At 35.9% G+C, this 26,676-nt stretch overlaps 1 protein-coding gene across 1 annotated transcript; it reads right to left on the reverse strand.

The window, feature by feature from the left end:
• ZPBP (zona pellucida binding protein) lies at window positions 1-26,676 on the reverse strand. Its single transcript, XM_071736726.1, has 8 exons — window positions 26,368-26,676; window positions 20,311-20,391; window positions 17,130-17,255; window positions 12,853-12,996; window positions 10,785-11,003; window positions 9,017-9,093; window positions 7,219-7,393; window positions 1-167 (listed from the first exon to the last, which is right to left on the reverse strand). The coding sequence occupies exons 1-8, from the start codon at window positions 26,501-26,503 to the stop codon at window positions 76-78; spliced, it is 1,050 nt and encodes a 349-aa protein (XP_071592827.1). The 5' UTR covers window positions 26,504-26,676; the 3' UTR covers window positions 1-75.

Below are 26,676 nucleotides of genomic sequence, written 5' to 3' on the forward strand. Positions count from 1 at the left end.
TACTTTAAAAATATTTATTAATATTACCATGTTAAAATACGTAAGAGCTACTGCAAAAGTGCAGATCCACAGCCCTTAGCACTTTGTTGCTCCATATATCAAACTGCTGTCGCATGGAAGACAGTGAGTTCCATTAGTAGGATTGTATGATCCTGGGCTGCATACAACTATAGATAAAAAAAAGTAAGGAAAATGTGGGATTAAACTATAATAATAGTAATAGTAATAGCAATAGTAATAATAATAATAATAATAATAATAATAATAATAATAATAATAATAATAATACCTGGAATTAAAAAAAAAAAAAGAAAGTAAAAATATCCAGAATGCATCTTTATCTGCTGAAGATCAGATTTCTGCTGGTTGGTGAAAAAGTTGTATATATTTTATAGTGGTCTATTTATTACACTGTGTTCTCTTCATCACTTTTCACTCCATCTGTTTCAGGGGATGTCTCCATCAATAACATTTTACCATGGCCCGTATCCAATAATGTTTTAAATAAACTGCTTTAGCTGCTTGTATAATCCAAGACAAAATAAATCTGAAATCTAGGTTCTGATAATTATGAAGAAGTGCAAATAGAATACACCAAAATAGAAATCGGTTTATGATACAGAACAAATGTTCTGAATGAAACATTTTTTCCTGCTGGATCAAGTTATTCCATTTGATGAAATCTGTACAGTCATCTGCCAAATGACTGTCACAAAAGACTGACTCAGCATTATGTTCTTGTAGAAAAAAGCAGAATTTGAGCTATCATAATTTCAGTTGGGCAATGGTATTCTTTCTTTAGGACAGATCTTTAATTAACAGCATTAGTACTCAGTATGCAAAGGTAATTAAGACTTCTCTTCCTTTTGCAGAGTCAGTGCTCACCTGCAGATTGGGTTACCTGCTTACTGCCTGGTTAATAATGAATTCTGACTCATTAGTGCACAAACCTTCAGTGTTTGGTTTCATTTATCTTTATTTGTTGAGCTGTCAGGCTTCATTCAATCCCCAGTGGCTGTTATTAGCTTGGCTGTTAATTTTTGCAGCTGCTATTGACGGAAGAGAGTTTTATAGGTCTTATGAAATGTAAGAAAGAATGAATCCTCTGCAGATGATGTCAAAACCCTGCCTTTTTTGTACATCAGTGCAAGCAGATAGCCTTATGGGAAACAGAAAGATTTACAAATACATGTAACTAAAGGCATTTTCCAACCTTTCTGTCTGGAAAAGCAATCATCTTGTGTACCAGAGGAATAATTCTACTCTCTTACTGAAGATTATAGGCACACTTCAAATCCTCCAGACTTTCCAGTTGATTAAATTGGAGCACTGTAGGCTTCTCTTAAAATGGGATAGAAATTTTATTTCTCAGAAGCATCATCTGTTTGCTACCCAGCAGAAAACATGAAAGACAAAACTAAAGTAGGGATCTGAAGCTTATTTACCCATCTGTTGGAAAGTTTCTTGTTTTTCTTTTCACCAATGGAAAAATGCAATTTCAGTATTTTACATACTTGCCACTTCACACCTCACAAACTGAAATGTACAGGATGTCTTAATTTGTTGGTGTATCTTATAAACTAACAAGTAGTTTGCACTCACTTTCTACTTTTAGGACTATTTCAATATTCTCTTGAATAATGTATTTCCTTTTGAACTTCAAGTTAATATGTTTCAGTAATACAAATAACCACCATATTGTGAGAAAGAACTGAAGAAAACTAAATTAGAACTGACTATTCAGTATCTAGTCTACTAAAAATACCACAGAAATCAAGCTCTGTATAGTAATAATGCAGGACAAATAATATTTTATAAAGCTAGTATAGGGCATGATATCAAACTGTGTTCCCAGAGAAGCCCTAAGCAACATATGACATTTTGCACTCACAGCTGCATCTGATTTTTTTAAAAAGAAAAAGATTTATAAAGCAGAAAAAATATATTTAGAAATTTTGATAATATGCAAGTGACTCAGCTACCTATGTTAAGAAAAATTTAATGACAGATAATGCCTCATGCAGTTGTAACCAAAATATAATTAACTTATCCTAGAATAATGTCCTTTATTTAACATAAAATAATATTGTAAAGAATTTCTGATATTTTTATACTCATGTTTATTTAGGACTGTTCAACAGAGGCAGAAGACTAGGTGGCATTATGAATCAGCAATAACTCTGTGTCTTTAAGTCATTTCCTCTCTGAAATCACTTAGTAAAGGGTTCTGGCTGAGGCTTATCTGCTACCTGATTAACAAACTATTGGCATATTTTACCACCAGTGTTTTCTGCCCAAAAGATTTCTCTAAAGATAGATCCATCACACAGTGACTAACCAGGCTAACAAGTTTAATAGACTTACTCAGAAAGAGATTTAGAGTAGAAAATGGTAGTAGAAGGTGTGACACTAACTCAATGTTTAATGCCATCTTAATATAAAAGCAGAGGGGGAAAAGCAACTGATGATACAGTATGGTACAGAAGATGAGACTGAAGCATGGGGAAGAAAATGAATACAGGTTCTAATGCAGAAGAATTAGAATGGTAGATTATGCAGTAAGTGAACGGGTTGTTTATGCTTAGTTCACAAGCTGTGTGATGGCAGAGTGAAATAAATGATGAACTGTTCACAGAGCACTGCACAAGAGTCTGGAGGAACCAGAGCTACTAGAATGCGACATGAAACCAGATATTCTTAAATTAGCAGAAGAAAGAGAATAGCTGTAACTGAATATCCAGCTATTTTGCTTTATGAGAAGTAAAATAGAGTAGGTTTGTTTATGAATCTTGCCATGTTCTTGGGCCTACTCCATAATCTCTTCCATTCTGTCATACCCTTATCAAGACCAAGAGACTAGAAAAAGTTGCACTATTCAAAATTTAGTGTACTTAAATTAGAAAGTCTGAGTAACATCTGTTTCTATGTTCCAAAATAGAACAGGCCCATGTGACAGGGTAACACAGATTATAATCTGTGTTTGCAATGTATCTGTGGTGATAACCTACAACTGGAAAGAAATTCATTATAAATTTTTCAGAAAAAGAAAAAAAAAATCAAAATAACCCCATGGACCAGCTCATAAGACTTCTACACTATGTATATATTTCATAACTGAATGCTGCAAAACATGCAGATAAGCAGAAAATTATAAAATTTGATGTTGCTTTACAATGCAGATAAACACAATTAATTTAAAAGCAGTGGATATTGCAGCACATACAATTAGAATGGAATTTAAAAAGAATACTGAAGGATTATTAAAAAGGGAAATAGGAGTTAGAGAGAAACTGCTAAAGTGATTACTCATGAGTTTGCTCTTACACAGACTTCAATAAATATTTCTACTACTAAGGTTATCAGAAAAAGTCCCAGTGAACTATGCTGATGACAAAACTGGGAGAAACTGTGCATATGTGTAAGATCTTAATAGACAATAATAAATAAAAGAAGGAGAAAGACCTGTATATATGTTCTTGACAAGGACTGTGAGCAAGATCAGTCACAATGAAAAGAGGAAGCGCAGTACTGTTACATCATTTGAGAGAGAGGTTCTTAAAACTGAAAAAAAGGACTAAAGAAGTAAAAGGCACTGTCAAGAGCTCATCTGAAAAGCCATGTTAAATTCTAGTCACCTCTGTGCAAGAGTATTAACCTCAAAACAGGGTGTGTTTCTGAATGCAAACACTTACAAAAGCAGATAGTAGTTGACTTGCTCTAAATATAAAATAGGAAACAAACAAAAAAAATCTACTTAAGCCAAAGGACCTTGTCCCCAGCAGAGCAAATGAGTATGTATTTTCAGTCAATTTAGACTGAAAGCTTAATCTTCTAACCACAAAGTATCTAAAGAAAATAACTCCTCAGTTGTTCTACAATGGACCTTGAAACTACTTTAACTGGATTACAGAACCTTGTTCCTACAGCTACAAGGGAAACACTTGATAACCCAAGAAGCTGATCTCTGCTGTACTTCCATGGACAGCAGTTTATCAAAGTGTTTCTCTGAGTAAGTCCATCTTTCATAAAAAGCTTTGCCACTAACAAATATATACAAAAATTACTTTATTTTCTAGTTAAGTAACAGGGACTTTAGGAAATCACAACTAATATTCCCATGTGAACATGGTCCCCTGAGAACTACTGCATGAAGTCTGATGCATTGAAAACAAATGTAGAGAAATCTATAGTGGATGGTAATCAGGCTGAACAGAGGCCTACCAAGCATGACCAAAAATGACCAAACTAGACGTGGTTTAGTTCAAGTCAGACAGCATCAGAAAAAAAAAATGGTCAGAGTCTTCTAGGATATACAAAAGCTCAGTCTTCTAGGATATACAAAAACTTGAAGTTAACAAAATCATTTCCAGACCCACTGAAAAAGAACAAGAAGTACCTGGTATAAACTACAGCATGGGAAATGACATAACTATCTTAGAAGAAAGTTTTCCAGTGGAGAGGATGTGCAGTACTGTTTACTCTTCTGTAAAATATGGAGCTTTGTGGTCTAGTGGGAGGTGTCCCTGCCCATGCAGGGGGGTTGGATCTTGATGATCTTTATGATCCCTTCCAACCCAAACCATTCTATGATTCTGCTGAGTTATATTTCCTTAGGAGTCTGTGTAGTCTTCTGAGATTTACAAGACTATGCAGGATACATCTGTCAGAATAACTGGGGCTCCTATCTTTCCTTGAGGTAGAATGATAAACAGAGGACCCTTCCAGTTCTACTGCCTAGATATGGTGTTTGGGATTCTGGGAAAGAAAATTACTAATTTTACCAAGAGGTCAACTATGGGGTGTGTTTGAGCATACTGACATGCTGACAGAATGACATCCACCACTACAGAAAAGAGTCATCAGCCAAGTTTCAGGGCTGACTGTTTCAGATGCTTAGTGTCCTGGTTTGGGCCAGGATAAAGGTGATTTTCTGTCTTGTACTTGCTTTTTGCTAAGTCTCTTGTAGGTAGTTTGCACTTCCTGAAATTAACAGCAAGTTTCTCAAACAGAGTATTCCATCCCATATATGTCATCCTCAGTATAATTTGAGGGATCACGAGGGCCAAGCCACACCCTTACCAGCTGATTGGCCTCACCTGAGATCACCAGCAGAAGTGCTGGGCACCACCCCCTTATCAGCTGATTGGTCTTACCTGTAATGCTATAAAAGGCCATCAGCAGAAGCTTCCACCTGTCTGCCCTTCCTGCTTCCCTTCTTTTACCCCGCATCCTGGAAGGATCCCGTCCGTTTTCCTGCCTGTGTTCCTGCCTCCAGTTCCCGATTGCTGCCAACTCCAGGAGTCCAGCCTGGACTTTCCCAGAGCTGCCCTGCAGCCTCGGTTGACGTGAGAGCTACTGGGGGGAAGGGGGGAGGAATGTGGTATCCATTTTCTTGTATATATATATATATATATATATATTTAGCATTTTTCCCTATTTATCATTACTGTTTCATTAAAGTTGTGTAGTTTAGTCTCCAACCCATAAGTCTCTCTCCCTTATTCTCTCTCCTTTCTTATGGTGGAGGAGAGAGAGACTAATAGAGAGTGTCTGCCATCGGTTTAATTGCCAGGCCAGTGTTAAACCTTGACAGATTTATTGGTGCCCAACGGGGGGCACGAAGGTTCTGCTGGTGGCCTTTTATAGCATTACAGGTAAGACCAATCAGCTGATAAGGGGGTGGTGCCCAGCACTTCTGCTGGTGATCTCAGGTGAGGCCAATCAGCTGGTAAGGGTGTGGTTCGGCCCTCGTGATCCCTCAAATTATACTGAGGATGACATATATGGGATGGAATACTCTGTTTGAGAAACTTGCTGTTAATTTCAGGAAGTGCAAACTACCTACAGGAGACTTAGCAAAAAGCAAGTACAAGACAGAAAATCACCTTCATCCTGGCCCAAACCAGGACACTTGGGTACCTCAGGTGTGAAAGCTTACCCTTGTGTCTGCCAAAGAGGTGTCTGCTACCATCCCAGCTGAACAGCGATCAGCTTTTTAGGTTGACACTGGTTTAGGGTTATGTAGAGTTTCTGTATAATGCAGGAAGCAAAGGACCATGACAGCAAAGAAAATAGTTTTGCTTTTTACTACTTGTGTCAAATAGTCACCTGACTTAACATGAAAATTGTGTTTTGAAGAAAAAAGTTTTAAACTAATAAAAATTACTTTAGAATGGAGCAAAATATTCCGAGGGAAAGCCTAAAACAAATCTGGGCTCCATACAAAACAAATCATCCTCAAGAAGACATGCTTTTCTGAACTTGATTTTCATGTACCTATCCTAATATTCTGTATTACAATAAATGTAATAATTTTGATATTTTTATATATATATATTCCAGATATTTTCCACGTTTTTGCTAGAAGACATAGAGCAAAAACTTTAAGTTCGTTTGATAGAGAGAAAAAATTAGAAAAAACAACAACATACATTTTTCATGTCCTGCAATTTCTACAGTTCAATTTTCTTTCATGCTCTTATTATTTCTTTTCAAAGTGTATTCTATTCTGTAAACTACCATTCAATAGGTAATACAATTTCCTTCATCATTTCTAGTTCTGTAGGGAATAATCCCAGTCAAAAGCTTGACTACAGATTAATTCTCCATGTGTCTATGTTCTCTTGTTGAGAATCCAAGCTCAATATCTGAGAATCATATGAGTAAACTTTTTTTGGGCAAAATACAGGCTGGCAAAGCTACTCTTTAAACACCAATCCACTCCTTAGTATCTAAGGAGGGTAATATCACTCACTTTAATATAAGGACTGAAAAAAATTTAATTCTTGCCCTCCCTTTTCTTGTTCTTGTAAATAGATCACAAATATTTTAAAATTTAACTTTATTTTGCAAAGAACAAAAATAATTGTGGTGTTTGCCTCACCATAAAACAGTGAGGGTTATCCAACAATCTGAACCTAATGTGATGAATTTTAATTTAAAACAGTCCATAGAAATTGTAAGTCTGGCTTAAAATCTAAATCAACAAGGTCTTAAAAAGTTCTGCCTGAGTACTAACCCAATCTAGGTTATCTTTACAAACTTGACAGGATCACAGCCAAATACAGTATAACATAATAGCAATTATCATAATAACAGCATGGCAATCTTATACATGTAAACAGAAAAGGACTGAGAAAAAGAAAAAAAAGAAAGAAAAAGAAAAAATCAAAGAAAAAAAAAATTAACAGTAGTACAATAAATGAATCTGTCACTTACCACAACACTCTGGACAGTCTGGATGTGCCAGAGCATTCATTCCATATCCTGGATAGCAGTGATAAATCGATAATGTTTGTAGAGTACCTTCAATGTAGTATATTTCAGACAACTGTTGAAAACTTTTCCTAGCTTCCACCTGTTGCTTAAAAAATCTCTCTATAAGATGTTTTGCCTAAATTGAAACAAATATTTTTTTTTTCAGAATCTTTGAGGGAAAGACATCAGAATAAAAGGAAAGACAAAAGAATCTGAGTATGAGTTAGTATTATGATATAAAGTATGTGCCACTAAATATTTTGATTGTAGCTGAATGGAAACAGGATAATCTGATATTATTGGACATATTGGTTTTAATTTAGAAAACCTTGGTCAATTACTGTATTGTCTGTGACAGTGCTCAGGATTATACAAATAGAATTTTAAAAGCTAATCCATAGCAATTTTGCCAACATTAGACATCTGTAGTCCACCATCAATAGACTTGCAGCTTTCCCACCTACATAGGTTTCCCACACATACATTCCCATCTACATTTCCCATCTAATAACCCTATTATTAAGGTTTCCTTGTATTTTGGACATCCTTTATATTCCTTCTTAGCTGTTTCTGTTCAATAGAGTCAAAAGTCTCCTTAAGCCGAGTTAAATAAGGGGATTCCATGAGTGCAGAACCAGCAGAAACAAATCACAGAAATGTTGAGAGCTGTACTACATCCCATCTACTACATCTCCCTAGCCAAAGGCTATGCTTATTCTTTGAAATCTTTTATTTTCTCTGGAATTTTGCACCATTATCTATTAAGTGACTTCCACTGGAATATTAAATATTTTGTCACAATAGTAAAATTAAAAATTGTGACTTCTAACTGGCTAAAATATATAAAATGTAAGAAAAAAAAAATCCCCTCTCATTAGCAATCTGACAAAGTCTAACAATAAAAGTAACAATGCTTCATATCTAGACAGTGCATCATGTATATACAGGGATTAATTATATATACAGAGAGCTAAAAGGAAAAAAAAAAATTAAAAAAAGAAACACACAAAACCAACTTTAATAGGCTTGCAAGGTTCAGTACACAAAGAAATTGGCAAAACCAAATGTATTCATGCTCTCTTAATTTGATCCTCTTGTCTGTATGAAAAAGATTAACTCTGATCATGAGCTTTCACCACAGATTTAACGGGTTTTTTTTAGTGGACAGGCTGGAAGCTGCTTAATGAGTACCATGTTATTTTAGACTCCCTCACCTTGCTGCTGGAATCCCAAAGCATGATTTTCACACCTGCTGTTTCTTGGCATTCCTTCTGTACTACCCTTCCTCTTCCTCCTTTCCCCCTTTAAGAATCTCTGAATTAGTTAACCTAGTAAGCAAAATTCTGGCTTCTGGTTCTCTACTGTAAAAGCCAGATCTTCAAGCAGCTAAACTTCTGTCAGATCAATAATACTTTGAAGTGGCAAAAAGGCACTCACACTGCAAAAAAACACGTATTTGATAGTTATAAGATAGCACATGTTCAAAGTTTCCCGATTGTCTTGTCACTTTTACATATACTCTTCATATACTGTCTTTAATGTAGACTGATAGTGTGATCTGCCTTACTCATAACAGAAACAGATTAACAATTTTAATTGATACAAATGTTACACCCACTAAAACTATTACAGTGATTTATTAATTAACCAAACAAACCATGCTTCTTTTTCTATATTATTCTACTTAATAGAATTCTACTTCTCTCTGTGAGAGAAGCTTATCGTGTTAGTTGCATTTTCATTCTTCCATCTACTGTACCTTCTTTAGTCTATGAGGTGCATCACAAGCACTTTGATGACACGGTCTGTTGTGTTTTTCTCTGTCTAAGCAAGCAACTGTAACAAAAAACAATCTGTTTACAGAAAAGTTAATGAAATCGACATTCATTTTTTTTTACTGTATTTAAGATTCTAGTCAGTTCTGATGCAAGTATTTAGGACTTTTTCCCATATTTCAGATGTCTAATTTGCAGTGTTTTAAAGAAATCACAGAGTTTGTCCTCAAATAAAACACATCTATTCTTAATTTTCAGTGTTTTTGATTGTTTTTATGGGAACTCTATTTATTTTGCAAATTCAAATGGCAAGGAAATGTATAATTTTTACTCTTCCTAGATTTATACTTATGTGCATCATTTCAAATGAAATAAGCTATTCCCTCTCTAATTACCTGCCTGCCATTGGGATTTTATGAAGCCTCAGCCAGGAAGAACAATCAATCTAGGCAATACCTACTGCTTTTAAAGATTTTCCCTCTACTCTTCCTGCACAAGCTCCTGAGCTCAGTTCCTGAGCCTCACCTACCCAATCCTTTACATTCTTGTAGGAATGCCCATCGCACACAGAAGGAAGGCTTCAAGTTTGGATTGAGGAAAAAGGGTAGATATGTTTTAGTAACCTATTTGCATGGTACTACCTTCCGTATCAACAGCCTAGAACTAGCATGCTATGGTGAAGGCCTGGGAAATATTTGATGTGCTGGATAGCTCTCCAGAACTGACATTAGAGAAATCTTCCATTTCAACAATAAAATTATCTGCTAACATGTGAATGTAACTCCTTACAATATAAGCTATACCTGTCTCTGTCAGAGAAGTAATTCTGAAACACCAAATGCTATTTCAAAATCAGAAAAGTACTTTCTAGCTATTTAGGAACATGTAGTATACCACTAGGTCCTGCCAAAATTTGCATCCACCTGAATCTCTAAATGGAGAATTTCTCTTCCGTAGGTTCAAATATTCTATAAAGCCTGCACATGAACTAAATATCATGTATGCAGTTTCAATAACCTCAGGACTAACTGTAACAAACTACTTCATTAGTAGAAAGATTAGGTTAGGTTAATGGTTGGACAGAATCAGTCAGAATCTTTAAATATCCCCTAATTTGGTGACATCTTACCAAGCCACCTAATGATTTGCTTTAAATCAAGCTAAATCAACATTTTTGGCAACTCAGTTTCACTCCAGGCCTCCTTTAGGCTCCTTATTTTTTTTTTTTAAAGAAATGCAAAATCATGAAATCTCCCTCATTCACTGATGCCACTTAAAAAAGGGAAATTATTGTTCATCTCATTTAGCTTTAGTTCTTGAAAACTAGACATCCATTCTTCATCTGCTGTTTGGAATCTGTTAATAAAAGACCAAGGCACATCCATGGAGTGATTGCTACACCTTTTGTAAGTGTCTCGATGAAGCTAAGCCGGGGAGCTACAGAATAGCTGTAGGTGAATCACCTTCCTTCTTATGGTCTTGTGCAACAAGGGACACAATAATGTGTCATGATACAAAATTAAAAACATGTCCACCTATCCACAGCTACAAAAAGTTCTAAGCTCTTCTGAAATCATGTAAAATATGCACTTCTGAGCAGATCAATTATCTTCTTGATATTGGTATGAATTTCACATGCAATACTTTGATTCATTTTTACACTCAAGAAACTTAATTATTAAGCATGATACTTGCTGCAGAACAGAAATCAATACATTCAATTAACTATAACAAAGCAAGGCAGTTTTTTACCTGAAAATGTAAGGAAGATCACATTCTGTAGACCAGCTCTCTGCATTTTTACATGATGGCACTCTGACTTAATTAATGTAACCTCACAAGAAAGTTCAGCAACAAGTCTGTTTAGTATCTGAATCAATGCTTTCTCAAAAGAAGTATTATGATAACTGTTGCAGGGGCCTGCGTGATACCGGGCTGTGAACTCATAGTAACTTTTAGGATCAGCGTAAGCTGCAGAAAAAAATATGAAAGACTTTGAGAAATATATATGAAGTAAAAAGAAGGAAAGTGATTTGTGTATTTGAAAATTAAATTGCCAGTTAAAATTCTTAAATTACAAGTAAAACCTATTTTGCATTCCCAGATCATTTTTAGTGATAAAATAGGGTATGCTAAACCAGTTGGAATCAGAGTTTTACAAGTCAACATTCTTGTTTATATCCATAGGCAAGCCTTACTCCTTAGTACTGTAATTTTTAATATTTTAAGCCAAAAACAAATGACAGAAAAGGATCGGGATTATGAAAGCTAAAGTTAATCATAGAAAATACCCTCTTAGTATGTGACACAATAGCTCATCTCACACATATATATAATATGCAAGTATATTATATATATTTTTGTCAACTGTCATGTAAGTATTTTAAAGGGCTTAAAAGATGAATCCTCCTCCCCAGAGTTCAATAGAAGATGCAACTAATAAGATAAACAGGAATTCCTCCTTTGTGAACAGAAAGAACTGAAAAAGCATGAAATTTGCTTTTATGGACAGATCAACTATTTCACCTTCACTGCAAAGCTAAGCGAATACCTGGGCAACTTTTACAAATAAGCCTATGTACAGTAAAATGCATGTTTGTGTTATTTCATGATAACCACTCTACTTACCCGAAGCTGGAGATCAACACAGCACAATGTTAAACTGAAAACAGCAGTAAAAGAATGAAGAATAGGTGTCATGGTGTGTGCATAATCACAGAAAGGAGAAGGGGTTGGCAGGGAACAAAGAACAATGGAACAGAAACTGAACCAGCTGAAAGTAGAAGCAGTACATCCAAATATCCAACATAGGCAGCTCATAAGATTCTCTACCTTGCTTATGTCTCCCAACTTACTTTCCTTTGCTCCTGCATATCCCAGATTTCTTTGTGTATATGTACGAAACTTGAATTTTGTATGCTAACATTCAGATTGGATCCTTAGTGAAGGATATAAATTTGAATTACTGAGAAATGTAATATTTTCCATCAAAACTGTTTCTGAAAAACCTTTTCCTTTCCAGTTCTGTCAAGCAAGCTAGCTGTCAGAAGTCATGGTTATTCTGTATGAAGGCGACTGTGCCAAAGTAAAATTAATTTACATCGGAGGTTAATTTAGGTTATTGTGCTCTACCATGTTTCTAAATGATCACTACTATGCATTTTAAATTAAAAATCAGTCCTGCTGAAGGCAAAAAGAGCTCTTGTCTACATCTCCACAAGAATAAAGTATCCTCTAAAGAAGAAAAGGAGCTAGTAATGAATAAATGATGTTGCCTCTACAACCTTTGATACAAAGGTACTTAATACTAAAGCATCAAATACATCACAGTATTTGATTTTACTTACAGAACAGGAAAGAATAAGCTACAAATATAGCATAATTAAATGATACATGCTTAAAAAATAAAATCAGGTAATAGTTAAGATATTAATATGCTTGAAATAAATCCATACAGCTGTGCTAAAAGTAATATCATAAAGAATAATTCTATTTAAAATTATACTATTCTGATGTTATTAAGGATTACCGCCTATTTAAGTTGTTACATTTCATTATTTTGTATGTTTCTTTTTTAAAAAGAAATTTATTCAGAAGCTTTCTAGTAGGCCACTGAGCCTCATTTAAGGCTCTGTAAATTACATTAAATGAACTGTCTGGTAGTAACAAGTATTAAAAACTGTTTCCCAAAGAAACAGACTGTCTTTATCTCTGCAAATTTATTTATAAATATGCCTATTTATTTAAAAATAGTAACACACATTTTAAAAAATAAAATTTTTTCAAGGCAACAGCAAACTTACCTGAACTAATAACTTACCATAAATAAGGTATTTTATTATGAGGTTTTTATCAGTTTGCATTGCTGTTAGCTTATAACGAATGGAACAAGTGTAAATTCCACTCAGGTTGAAGTGCCTCAATATTAAAGTTCCTGATGGAGATATTTGCACATTGCTATTTTCTAGTAAAGACAAAGATGAAATAAATGTATTTGTCATTATGAGAAAATGCAGAAAGCAAGGGTTATTTGCTGTTAAAGTGAATTGTTATTGACTGTTAAGCTGTGCACAAAATAATTATGGGTACAGGCAAGCAATTCACTTCAAAGACACACTTCTATTCAAACTTATATAACTTATACTTTTACTTAACTGTAAAAGCATGCTTATTTTCCTGGTATGCAATTTTAAAGAAAGACGCTGGGGAAAAAACAGCCTGACTGAAGTGCATCTTTTCACATACTTGGCAGGAGGGTGTAGGACAACTTTGTTCCTCCAGAAACTATTTGATCTTTTAATTAACTTAATTTTGTCACAAATATCACTTTGTTTAAAAAAATCAAGTGCTGGTAAAAAGGAGTATTATTAAAAAGACTCAAAGTGTGAATTCTTTGACAAGAATGGTTTGCAATTCTGTATTAGCCTAGGCTCTCACATTAACAACCCGCTGTTCATTTTTTGATGAGGTACAGGTTTCAATCTGATGATGAACTACTCAGGATGCTAAATCTATAAACTAGAATGTCATTTGCCATTGTATGATGGAATAGCTATCAGATTACTATTGTCAGAAAAACAAAATAGATTTGAGAACTAAAGCTCTGATCTTTGCCATATCTTTTGTCGTATCTATTAACCCAAATCATGGTGGCTGAAGTCCTCTCATTACTGCTTTTGCAAAATAATTTTTCTAAAACCTTTCTCATCTATATAGAAAGTTATGTCAGGAAAACAAGTTTTCTTCTCTTAACAAAATGTTTTTTGCCTGCCCAATGCTGATTGTAGTACACCTGAAGTTGCCATAGAGCCAAGAACCTCTGCCACCATTGTTTTAGTGAACCAATGTTGATACAGTAACTTGAAATACTATTGAAGCAACCCGCCCAAAGAGATTTAAACCTGTTAACTGGAAGAAGTCTGAGGTCTCCATGTTTTTCTGTTCTACACTTTTGAAACTTCAGTTTGAGTAAACAGAAGTCAGAGGAGTGAAACAGGCAGTTTGTGTTAACTGTGACTCAGGAGGTTGCCTTTGGTCTGTTTTGTTACTTGAAAATATAAGACCAGAACCGTGTTCTGATAAACAGCAGTATAAACTAAGAGGAAAGCAAACAGGATTTGGAAACACTGCCATTGTAAAAGTATGAATGCTTCATAAAGCAAATTCTAAACTAAAGTAACCTATTGAACAGGTTTATAAATTAATCGTAATGCTTATTTTCCTTTTTAAAAATGAAATTTCACTAAAGGATAAAGAGACATGCACACACACAGAGAAACAAACAAAAAAGAACTTGGTTTGACTGCTCAGATTTGGAAAGATATTGCTGAAGATCCCATCATGATCTCTAAGCAATCCTAGCTATGTGAGAAAAATAGTATGTGTAAAAGTAGCCCAATATACTCTATGCAGAAAAAATTATTTGGGTTTTTCATGCTAAACTAGCAGATTAAGACACCTATTTTGTTAGTGTCAACTTTCTGAAAACGAATGTTTAAATTGTCCATGAGCAGATTTACCAGAGGTTGAAAGTGTCAAGGGACGTGAAGGGCCACCAGACACATACATAATAAGGAAGACCAATAAAAATTTTGCCTCCAAGCTGAATGACCTAGTAACAAATAACATAAAAAACAACAAGGTACACAATGCTGCCTTTGTTTCACTCATTCCTTGCAAGAACCCTTTTGCCCTGCCCCAGACTCTACCAGAATTTATGGAAGAGGCTACAGGGAGAGAGAAGTGTGATGTCAGAGACTTATTTAAGTGAGCTGAATATGCAAGTTTGTACAAAAGAATGAGATATAATTGAGGATTCTGAGAGAGCTGGCTAATTAATGACACTTATCTACTTTGACGCTGATGAGGTCCTTAATGACCAGAAAGACTGAAAAAAATACATCCATCATAAAAATAGGCACGGAGGAAGACCCAGGGAATCACAGGTCAGCTATCATCACCTCAGACCCTGAGAAGATGATAGAACAGATGGAATTCATGTCTAGATGCATGAATGCCAACTATTGAGAATGGGCTGCATCAATTTGCCATTGCCAAACCTTGGCTGGCCAGCCTGAGTGTCTTCTGGAGTTAACCAAATGCCTCTGAGGATGAGGAGAAAACAGTAGATGTCATATACACTGAAAGGCTTCAGCAAGGATTTCAGTATGGTCCTCCACCACATCCTTGTAGCCCAACTTGGGACATATGGATTACATGAGTGGAATACAAGATGAATGAAAAACTGCCTGCATCATCATTTTGAAGATTGGTCTACCAGGTAGCCACTTGACACTGTGTTGAGTGTCTAGTAGTTAGAGCTTTCCTCAGGACTGATAAAAGCATCAGTACTGTTTGACATCTTGCCAGTGGCCTACACAAAAGGACTGAATGCTTTCTCGTCCAGTATGCAAAAGACATCAAATTGGCAGAGTGGCTGACAGACTACAGAAGACTGCTGCCATACAGGGGGACCTTACATGACTAAATAGACAGCCTGCCAGCAACCTCACGAAGCTCAACAGTGGTAAATACAAAGTCCTACATCTGAGACAGAATAAGAGCAGCAACATTTCAAGGTCAAGAGAGGTTCTCCTCCCCCTCTATTCTGCATTGGTGAGGCCGCACCTGGAGTATTGTGTCCAGTTCTGGGCCCCTCAGTTCAAGAAGGACAGGGAAGTGCTTGAAAGAGTCCAGCGCAGAGCTACTAAGATGATTAAGGGAGTGGAACATCTCCCTTATGAGGAAAGGCTGAGGGAGCTGGGTCTCTTTAGTTTGGAGAAAAGGAGACTGAGAGGTGACCTCATCAATGTTTTCAAATATGTAAGGGGTGAGTGTCAGGGAGATGGAGTTAGGCTTTTCTCAATGGTGACCAGTGATAGGACAAGGGGTAATGGGTGTAAATTGGAGCATAGGAGGTTCAAGTTGAATATCAGAAAAAATTTTTTTACTGTAAGGGTGACGGAGCCCTGGAACAGGCTGCCCAGGGGGGTTGTGGAGTCTCCTTCACTGGAGACATTCAAAACCCGCCTGGACACGTTCCTAGGCGATGTACTCTAGGGGGCCCTGCTCTGGCAGGGGGGGTTGGACTAGATGATCTTTTGAGGTCCCTTCCAACCCCTAGGATTCTATGATTCTATGATTTGCATATGGTGACCTGGTGACTTGGGAGCAGCCCTGTAAAAAAGTGTCTGAGAGTACTGGTGGATTTTAAACTGAATATGAATCAGAAACTCACTTTTTCAGCAGTGTCTGAAGGCTAACTGCATACTAGGCTGCAGTAGCAACAGTATATCCAGCAGGTCAAAAGAAGTGATTATTCTCTCCCAACTCTGCGCTCGTTTGGGCAGTCTGGAATACCGTGTCCAGTTTTAACTCCTCATTACAAGACCAATAACTAACTCAAGTCAACAAGAAAGTTTTTTATATGATTAGGGAGTTGTAGCACATACAAGAGGCAGAGAAAACTGGGACTTTTACTCTGAAGAAGTCTAAAGATGGAATTGCAGTGGTTCACTACCTAAGGGGAGAAGAATAAACCGTATTTTTTAAGGGATGCACCACAAAAGGACAAGCAGCAGCATAACAAGTTGCTTATTTCAATTACAAGTTGCAATGAAGGAAATTATGATTGAAAATAACAAGAAAGAAAAAAAAAAGTCTACAAACTCAAGTGGTCAAGAAGGCCCTAAACAACTTTGAATCTGAAGGCAGTCTGTAACTGAAGAGGCAATTGGGTTAGATCACACCACCCATCATTCTATTATTCTGTCTTTGCTGAATACTCCCAGCTGTCTCTCAGTGCAGCAAAGAATGTTATCCTCAGTCTCAGTTGCATCCAACATGTCCTGCTCTAATACTCTTTAGATATGGCATCATTCCTTACAGAGATCTAAAAATGTTTTCATTTTTTTCATCTCACCCCTTTCAGAAAAGTGAAACATAATTTATATTAATTAAATAGAAAAACTCGCAACGTATCCTCAGTTACTTCTTCATTTACATTCCCCACGCTTATAGCCCTCATGCAGCTTTGGGCAGGAGGAGCAGGGGAAAGGAGACAGGGTGTGGGGTACATGTAAGAAAAGAATTGCTTACTTGAAGAAAGACTGCCACCTGGTCCATTCCACTGAAATACTGGATCAATAAGTTCTAAGTTTCGCAGATGATGTGTAACACATAAAATACATGGACTGTTGTGATTCACCTTGACATAAACTTTAACTGAAAGAAACCCAAAACATTATTATTAGCATCAAGTATTTATCAATTATGTCCTTACAGTGAGATATACAAATTTCAAGACAGTGGTTCAACAATAATCTTGAATAGAGTTTTAATTTGGGGACTGGTTCTGTTAACTCTGTATTTCATCACGATGAAATACAAAATATGACAGTATTGTTTTCTATGTAAGCTAAATTTGAGGTAATTCTATCTAGTTCTCAGCTTATCTGGCTGTGTAAAAAGGATCACAGTGCACTGGGACATCACTTAGCAGGTTCTCATAAGCATGGGCTTCTGCAGCACTGTCTCAGTTGGTCACCAACACACGTGGAGAGAGTGAAGATGCAGGATACTCAGATATGAAAGTTCACTGTTTACATTCTATTAGCTATTGCCTTTTACCAGTGCACAATGTATTTGCATAAAAAGGGTTTACTGTTTTAGCTTACTACATGGTGAACTGCCTATTGTTTAATTCAGATGAGATAGGAAGCAAACTAAGTAAGGTGAGGATTTACTAAGTTCCATGGTAAAGCAAGCGTGCATGTCTTGCATGCAATTTGTAACGTACAAGTGCTTCTAGATCTTCAGTAAACTGTGACTGGTGTAGTTATAATCACTTCCACAATACACAGCTTTTCACTGTGCACAATTTGTTTTGCTTCCCTTCCCACTGATGTTCTGCAAAGCATTTATCTTTTTCAGAAGCTTGGGAAGCTAAATATTTACACTCTAGTGAGGCCTAACTTGAATATACCACGCTCTGTGTCAGGCTAACCTAATACCACTGAAAAGCTACAGATAGTATAAAACACTACATTTATAACATCTGTGATTTGGACAGTCTGATTAATAATTACAATTGAGTTAAATAAGCAAATTACCACAATAGTACCTTACTAGTGACTCTTTCAGATTCCCTCCAAGTGGAAAACAATTCAAATATTTCTTGTAGGAAGGGATTAATGATCAAAAAATATTTTCACTTTTCCAGTGTGGCAACTGGTAGTAAACATACCATGGTTTTCTCTCCTCACAAAGTATGACAGTTCATTTGTTATTAAAATCTTAAAAGCCTCTTACATTCACATTACAGTATGAAGTTGTTCAAACAGAATAAATACTTACATATAACAATGCATACATAAGAATTATTTCAGAGTCTTTATAGTCTTAAGATCAGAAGGCAAATCAATCCCAGCTAATAATCAGTTTTTTACAGTAGCTTATGTAACACAAAGCAGAAAAGCATGTTTTCATTTGTACAATAGTAAATCATGGAGACAGATGTCATTTGCAGGTGTTATTTCAGTTTTTAACCACAAAGCATAAAAATTAATATGAATTTTACATGTTAATGCAACTGCCAATATGACTGGGGCTTTTCCATTGAAAATCCTTAATACTGCTCAAAATTTCCTAACTGACTGGCTTTTGTAATAATCTATTGGGACAAAATTGTACACACTTCGTATCTCTCTTCACATTTTCTATTTCCTCAAGGTCACTTTGTTCTGTCTTGCATCCATAATAAAAAGTAACAAAATTATGGTGACATTATTACTGTAAACTGCCTAGATGGTAAATTCAGTCTCACTGCTGCAAATATACATGCCAGCTTTATAAACAAGTGTCATAGCAATAGCATAACAGAAGAGCATCTGATAGAAAATAATGGCTGAAAAAATAACTACAGGTATAACCTAATTCTTCTTTTAAAATTATTACTTAATTTTAATAAAATTAAGTAATAATTAATAAATTCTTTGCTACTTATTTTATTTGATAATTTTCTCTCCACTATAAAAAAATTACTTAAGATAGTGATCCAAAAATAACTCATTTATGTCATGTATTTTTAAAGTATAGGATTTTAATAGTGTAGCTTTTTATTTAACCCAATTTTGGTGAAAAAATCCATCAAAGCAGAGATGTTGCCCTGCATGTCAAAAGAACACTGGAGCCAAGTTTAGTAATGGTCTGTCCCGAGAGAAGGTGTAAACATTTTTATTAATACCATAATGTTTAGAAACAAACTTGGAAGAAAACATTTTAATCTTGTCTTCTGACTTTCAAATTGCCCTCTGCCATTCCAGTCGTAGCCATGTTTACAGACATGACTCACAATCAGAAGACAGAGATATACTGATATACTGGTAGGATGAACCTTTAGACCACTCAGAGACTTTATTTAATATCAATGCTAAATGACATTGTAAGTCAAACTACTAAGAGAATCCCCCAAAGAAACAACAACAACAAACTGAACATTTCCCAGAATTGTTGCACCTTTGGATAAAAAAAAAATCATATGTCTAAGAAATCGTACCAAAAAAAATTTTTTTTTTAATATTGTATTTTAGGACTCCCCTAAAAAGCAGAAATACACTTTCTAGATATGCTACTAGTAAAGCTATAACTGGAAAATACATACAGAGAAAACTATGGGGAAAAGTATCACAAAATCAAGCCAGAAATGTGCATTCAGAGAAAAAGCAACATGAATAATATCAGACAACCAGTAACAGCCTAGTCTTTAATTTGGTTTTCATATTTTCCAGTAATGGTTTTGTTTAATGAAACAGATAGTATTAGTTAAGGAGAAAGTGATATTATGTTCTGGAGTAAGATGATTTAATTTAGAACACAATTAATTCTTGTCTCTTTTTTTTTTTTTTTAGGGCATAATATAAATTTCAAGTCTCAGGTTCTATCAACAGAAGTAAGATGAAGTCAAAACACCTACAACAGCAAAAAAGCAGCATTTCAGAGCAAAATTCCTACAGGCAGCTGGAAGACTATACATAACACTGGTAGTTTTTATAACAATAAAAAAATAATCCTTTTCAATCCATAAAAAATATAAGTAAGAATAAAAAAGCTACAAAAATTAAATAACCTATTAAGTATACATAAGTCAGTACAGAATTGCAATGAATTAAATAACTTAAAACCATTTAAAGCAATTCAACAAGGGATATGATAAAGAAAGGTCTTGGTATAAAAAAATATTTTCACTAAAACTTGTTACACTATGTTTAAAGTAAAATACCTGGAGACATGACAGATCCCACTATTTTTAAGCTACTGCATCTTGACCCCGCACTTCTTAAAAATCTCTTTGAGGACTGAACTGTTACAAGATAGAACAATGACATTAATACAACAATATAATTTATCTGGAAAAGCAAGCAGCATACTTTAGATCAATCTACATTCTTTATTGTTCATCAATGGCTATTAAGTTAATACTTACCTAATGTCTTATATGCATGATTTGAGAGTCACAATGCATGACTTTCATTATAGTAACAAAAAATAATGACAGTGGACAGAGAGAGAAAAAACATTCTAAACACACTTCAGTTTAGATTTAAATATATTACTTTAAAAAAAAACCCAAACAGTTGCATTTTAAATTAAGACTGTTCCAAAAGGGGAGAATGGAGATCTGCACCATCTAATATGAGGCTAAAACTTAGCTGCCTTGTAATGATATCTTCAGTCAGAATATCAATCAATCAATGTGTATACTGACCATTAATGAAATAATGAGATTTGGCTCTGTCATGATTGTGATTTTCTGAATTTCCCCATTCAAAGAAATATAAGGTATTTTATGGCTATTTTAATTTCAATTTCTTTTCTTCTAAATAGAAATTAAAAACACATTTGTAAATTTTGCAAAGCTTTGAAGACACACACGGCTTCTGAAGGAAAATTGAAGTATCTTTCAGGTTGGCAGTCCAGTACAAGTCAAATCCAAGGTTTTTTTTACAGAGTTTCCAGAGGTACAGAACTGAAGCCAGCAGATAATGGCTATCAGACCTCTCAGCATTTTGTGTTCTTTGTCTCCACCTCCTGCTTGAAAGAAACTCAGGATACTGAGAGTTAAGGTATGCTTGTGATTTCTAATTCTTTCAGATAATCTGTGAAATAAAGTAAATAACAAAGAATAGGAAGTCCTGACTAAAAAGAGAGCAATAAAACACTGAATATAGTAGCAGCAATTATTTGATGATGAGCTGAGTAATTTTGTGGTACCAGAGTAGTGCTTATCACTAAATTAGGTTCAATATTCCAAAACTAAAGCAGCAATAAATACTCTGGTAAACTGCTTACAGATTAAGGTTTTTATTGAGAGCAACGAGAGAGGGGTCGAATCTCATCTCTGGTTTGATTTATCTTGATGTAAGCAATAATGGGAAATTATCCATTCCATCTATTATACAAATGGTAACTATACTTCTCTGCAGAAAAAAAGAAGCAAAGATTCTTCAGATCAAAATAAATAAGGTAAATTAAAAAAAAGCTGTCTGTACTTTTAATTTCAGAATGTGGCTGTAGTATGCCATTGAAATTCTTAAAAAGTAGAAAGAAATAAAGCCTTGCTTGAGAAAAAACAAAAAAAAATCACCAAACCCCAAACCAACCAACTAAAAAACATCAAAAAACTAAAACCAAACCAAAAAAGCAGACCTCACCACTCCCAAAAAGGAAAAAAAAAACAACCCCCCACAAATTAAAACTGGGATATGATCATCAGAAGACTAGTTTTAGATATGATGGATAAGCAGCTTAATTTACTTTGTAGTATTTCTTCACTGTGTACCACTTCCACAACTTTGCTGGAGGAACTTTTAAAATAATTTAATTTTCCCAAAAGACCACCTGGAAGGAACAGAGAGGTTTTATTGAAAAACAAAATGGATTCAGTTTTTCTCACTGGAATATTTATGTTAAGTCTTTTCAAATTCTGCTGCACTGGAAGAAACAAAACAAATTTTTAGTAACATTTAGCTCCCAAAAGAATGCGATGAGATTCTCCATTAATAAAAATCAGCATATGCTTTGATTTTAATAAAAGCATACTAATTTATAGCAAATTATGTCTCCTACCTGAAAAACAGCCCATTCTAAAATTCCTTCTGCCACTATTAGTCATAAATATTTTAAGAACTGTCAAGTCTGTGTATCGTAATTGGAAAGGAAAAACAGAATTATTGAACACATATTAATGACAGAAAACTGAAAAAAATCTTATACAGAAAGTATTCAAATCCAATCGTATAGAGAAAGTACTGAAACTATTCAAAGCTCATGAGAAGGCAACTGGATAAATTAATCTAGAAAAGTTAAGCACTGGAAACTGACAAGGTATGAGCAGATATACATAACTTTATGAGATGTTTAGGTGCTTCTTAATCAATGCAGAAAGAATAATATTTTTTTAACAATAATAATTTGAACCCAAAGATGGAGCTCTTGAACTGTCTATTTGAAAGGAACTAGAAAAAGTGGAAGTAGTTGGTTACTTAAGGATAATAATTCAAAACTTCTGGGATTATTTTTTTGGCAGCTTCAATGGCAACCCAGGCTAGATTTCGAGAAAGGCAACTTAAATGCTCTCTCATTGTTTCATTTGCATAGAAGCCATTTCAGTCAAAAAAGGTTTCTGTCTGCGTATGAAACCCAACTCTTACACATTCTTTCCCTCACTTTCTATGCTGCCTTTAAAAATTCTTTAAGGGTTGTTTTTTTTTTTTTCTTTTTCAGTTTTCCTATTTGAATTCCTTTGCTGTCCTAATCACGCACAATTTCAATGGTACTTTCTGCAACTGTTTCTAACAAAAACGATCAGGTTCTTACTCTCAATTTTAAGAGTGCATACAATCAGTCTAAAAAGATTTTCATAGAAAGAAAAAAGTACTAAGAGGTCATCAAGTGACACAGCAAGAGCAATGAAAACATTAAAGGACAAGGGAAGTGCTTAAACTGAAGTTTAAAGTCATGCAATATATCACTCCATCCCTTCAGTTTGAACCTGCACTTAACAAGCAGTGAGAAAAACTAAGTTTCATTCATTTTTCAGAAAAGTGATATTTCTGAATTAATTCCCACAAGTAAATTTTTTAAGAAGACCAAATGCACTAGAAATATATTTGGTCTGATTCCTCGTTGTGTTTTACTTCTTACAGGCATAATAGAAGACAGGAGCAACATTTTGCAGAGTAACACAGATGAAGAAATAGCATATTGCATCACTACGAGATACACAGAAGTCTAAACTAATTCATTCCCAAATTCAGACTGATTCAAACTGCCCGGCTGCCTAAAGAGCTATTCCTGAAGACTGGAATTCAAAGGTATATTTGCCATACAAAGTAGCTATGCCGAGGACTTTAAAATCTGAAGGAGTTTGATTCAACAGTTTTATTACTAATATATGCCATCAAAACAGACCCAAGATCCTGTAGAGAGTTGTGTAAAATGCTAACATCCTGTTGGATTCATTTAAAATCTACTTGACAGATGTATAAATTCTAACTAAATACTGCGAGAAATTGCACTCGTATTTCTAAGGATTTGTGGCTGTAGGGAAGAGAACAAATTCAAGTTCAGGGGAAGCAGGTGGATTGTACCTTCTCAGACAAATCAATGCTCCTGCTTCTTCCTGGCTGGAGGGAGTTTCAAGCGTGCCAAGCAACGAGGAATCTCTTCCCCACTGCTTGCCAAAAGACAAAATCTGGGTAGATTATCACTGACCAAATCAGCATTCATTTCTACACCGACTGAGTTGCAAGTGAATGCCATTCACTCACTTAAATTTCATATAAATTATATTCTACTGTTTCACAAAGTATTTTATTCTCAATCTTCTAGTCTTAACATTAATATTACATTTGCAAAATCAGTTATCTTCAAAACAATTAATCAGAAAATTAAATTTGGTCTGAAAATGGTAGTGGCAGCAAACAGTTTGATCCTTAAATAAACAAATGATTTATTAATTAATAAAATGCTGTATTACTAGATGTAAATAGGCATAAAATTAATTTATCTAGAAATGAAAACGCTATGGACAGGAAAATTTGTATTTTAGTTATAGTAATTGCTAAAATCTTTCAAAGTAATTATGTTTTGAGATAAGTTTTGTAAATAGATTTCTGTACTAAAGAGTATATAAATAGAAATGCTACTTATTTGTTTTTGCTCAGTTATTCTAATTGTCAAATTTTTCTATATCCAAGTATTTTAATTATATCTAGCATTTCTACATTGCCTATTGAAAGTAAGTTCTGAGCAAATAATACTACCATTTCTGCCATTTCTATTACTAATCATATGAAAGGAGAAACCAAACTTCAGTTTGTGTTTCAGTTAAGTTTAAACCTTTACACAAAAGTCTGCCAGATATGAACCATATTATGATTTTCAAGTAGGCCTTCATATTTTCTGATATCTACATCACTAATACATTTCATAAGTTTAGAAGGAGACCTTTTCCTTACCATACTGGAAGCTAAAGTCTAGAATGTTGTTCAGTAAGATGGAAACTTCCTTCAGATGGGTCAGAAAAGTCAAATGCAATTGAGCCATTTTAAGAAACATGCTCCACATTGTCCTCAAAAAAGTTTAATTATTCACTTCAGAAAAACAAACCAAAAACCAAAACTGTCCACATTAGTAAACAAAGAAACAAAATGAAAAATCCTTTAAGAAGGTGCTCCACATTCTCTACATTAGTCTGAACTCAGACTGAACACCCCAATGCAATATATTAAGTAAGTGCCTGTTTTGGAATTGACAATGCCTATTATGCCTGCTAAAACTAAAATAAAATAATTTCAAACTTCACCTCTGATCTTGCTCCTCCTGAAAAAGACCTTGACTTTCTAAGCAAATTGGTGAAACTCAATCATAATTAGATTACAGAATAATAAGATCTGGCAAGTATGCACATGAATGCACAGAATAAATGATCTAATTTAATACTATCAGAAAGCCTAAGTGAATTACTATGTCCAAGTTTCAAAACCTCACTAGGAAGAAGAGACTGTCATTTCAGTATATTCCCAGTCTTAAGAGTTGAGAGGCCATACAACTGGATTTCCAAATTGGTGTGGGCTGACAGCTGCAATTACATACACAGCAGATACAAGATCAGCACTAATACATCAGATACGCAGTCTTGGTATCCTACCACAAACTATTTCTGTACCTCTGAGCCTTCTACAAAGTGATGCAGCTCTTTCAGCTGAGTACCAAAGTTACCAGGTACTCAGGGACAATGTATCTCAGCCTCCTGTGGTGTTAAGACTCCCTCAGGCATGCAGCTTCCTTGGTGCATAGGAAGGAGAAAAGTCCCTCTCCCCAGAAATCACTATTCGTTTTTTAATAAAATAAAATAAAATATTATGAGGATAATCTTTAGGCTTTCCTGCATCCATGTTCACCTCCAAAGGTAGAAAGTAAAATTAATCCCACTGGTGGATATGATGGGTATATGTGAGCAACCCCACTGACAAGTATCTAACAAAACCCACAGGGGAAAGCTGGATGTCAAAATGCACAGGTCCCGTCTTATGGAACAGCACACCTGCTATCAACACAAAACTACCAGGCTGTAAAGAATGTCATATATGCAGCAACATAAACATACAGGTGTGCAAGAGAGCAAATAAATTCATGAGGAATGGCTGAGGGAACTGGGGTTGTTTAGAACTTAAGGAGGCTGAGGGAGACCTTATCGCTCCCTGCAACTACCTGAAAGAGGCTGCAACAAGGTGGGGTTCAGTCTCACGTCCGAAGTTACAAGCGATAGAACCAGATCAAATGTCCTCAAGTTGTGCCAGAAGGGGTTTAGATTGAGTATCAAGAAAAAGTTCTTTCACTGAAATGGTTACTAAGCATTGGAACAGGCTGCCCGGAGAAGTGGAGTTGCCAGCCCTGAAGGCATTTAAAAGATAAGATGTGGTGCTTAGAGAAGTGGTTGACCTGGCTGGCGGTGCTAAGACAACGGTTGGACTCGATCACCTTAAAGGTCTTTTCCAACCAAAAGGATTCTACGATTCTGTGGTTCTATGACAAAGCCACGGGCAGGGAGGGCACTGAGGGAAGACTGTGAAGTTAAGGTCCGATGCTCTAGGCAGGGCAGGGGCAGCACAGAGCGCTGCCTCCCCCAAGCTGCGCGTCCAGGCCCAGCGGGACAGGTGCGGTCTGTGCCTCGCCCTCGCCTTTCTCGGCACCTGCGCAAGCACCGCCCTGATCCGAGAGACACTCCTGCGACGGCTGCCGGGCGGCGCCCCCCAACCCCGCCGGACGATACCTGCGGGGGGTGCCTGCAGCAGGAGGAGCAGAAGAAGAAGAAGGTGGAAGAAGAGGAAGCGGCGAGCCGGGAGGCGGCGGGGGGCGGTGGTTGCCCGGCGGCAGCCCCGAGCCCTGCCATGCGCTCCACGCCACATCGCAGAAGCCCCGGGCCCCTCTCCCCACCGCGGGGGCTCGCGGCAGCCGTTACCCGGGCCCAACGGCCGCAGGGCGAGGCGCGGCCGGGCAAGGCGAGAGGAGTGGCGGTGGCGCCGCGCCGGGACGGGGCGGGAAGGGAAGGGCGAGCCGCCGAGGTGGAAGTGGCTTCGCC

Source organism: Heliangelus exortis, chromosome 2 (genome assembly GCF_036169615.1).
Source record: "Heliangelus exortis chromosome 2, bHelExo1.hap1, whole genome shotgun sequence".
NCBI classification, from domain to species: domain Eukaryota; kingdom Metazoa; phylum Chordata; class Aves; order Apodiformes; family Trochilidae; genus Heliangelus; species Heliangelus exortis.

Coding starts and splice junctions, on each gene's coding strand:
- ZPBP (XM_071736726.1), bottom strand. CDS start 26,503: ATGTGGCGTGGAGCGCATGGCAGGGCTCGGGGCTGCCGCCGGGCAACC. Junction 20,392..26,367: donor GCTGCAGGCACCCCCCGCAG/GTATCGTCCGGC, acceptor ATCTTGTAACAG/TTCAGTCCTCAAAGAGATTT. Junction 7,394..9,016: donor CACCTCATAGACTAAAGAAG/GTACAGTAGATG, acceptor GTTTCAATTTAG/GCAAAACATCTTATAGAGAG.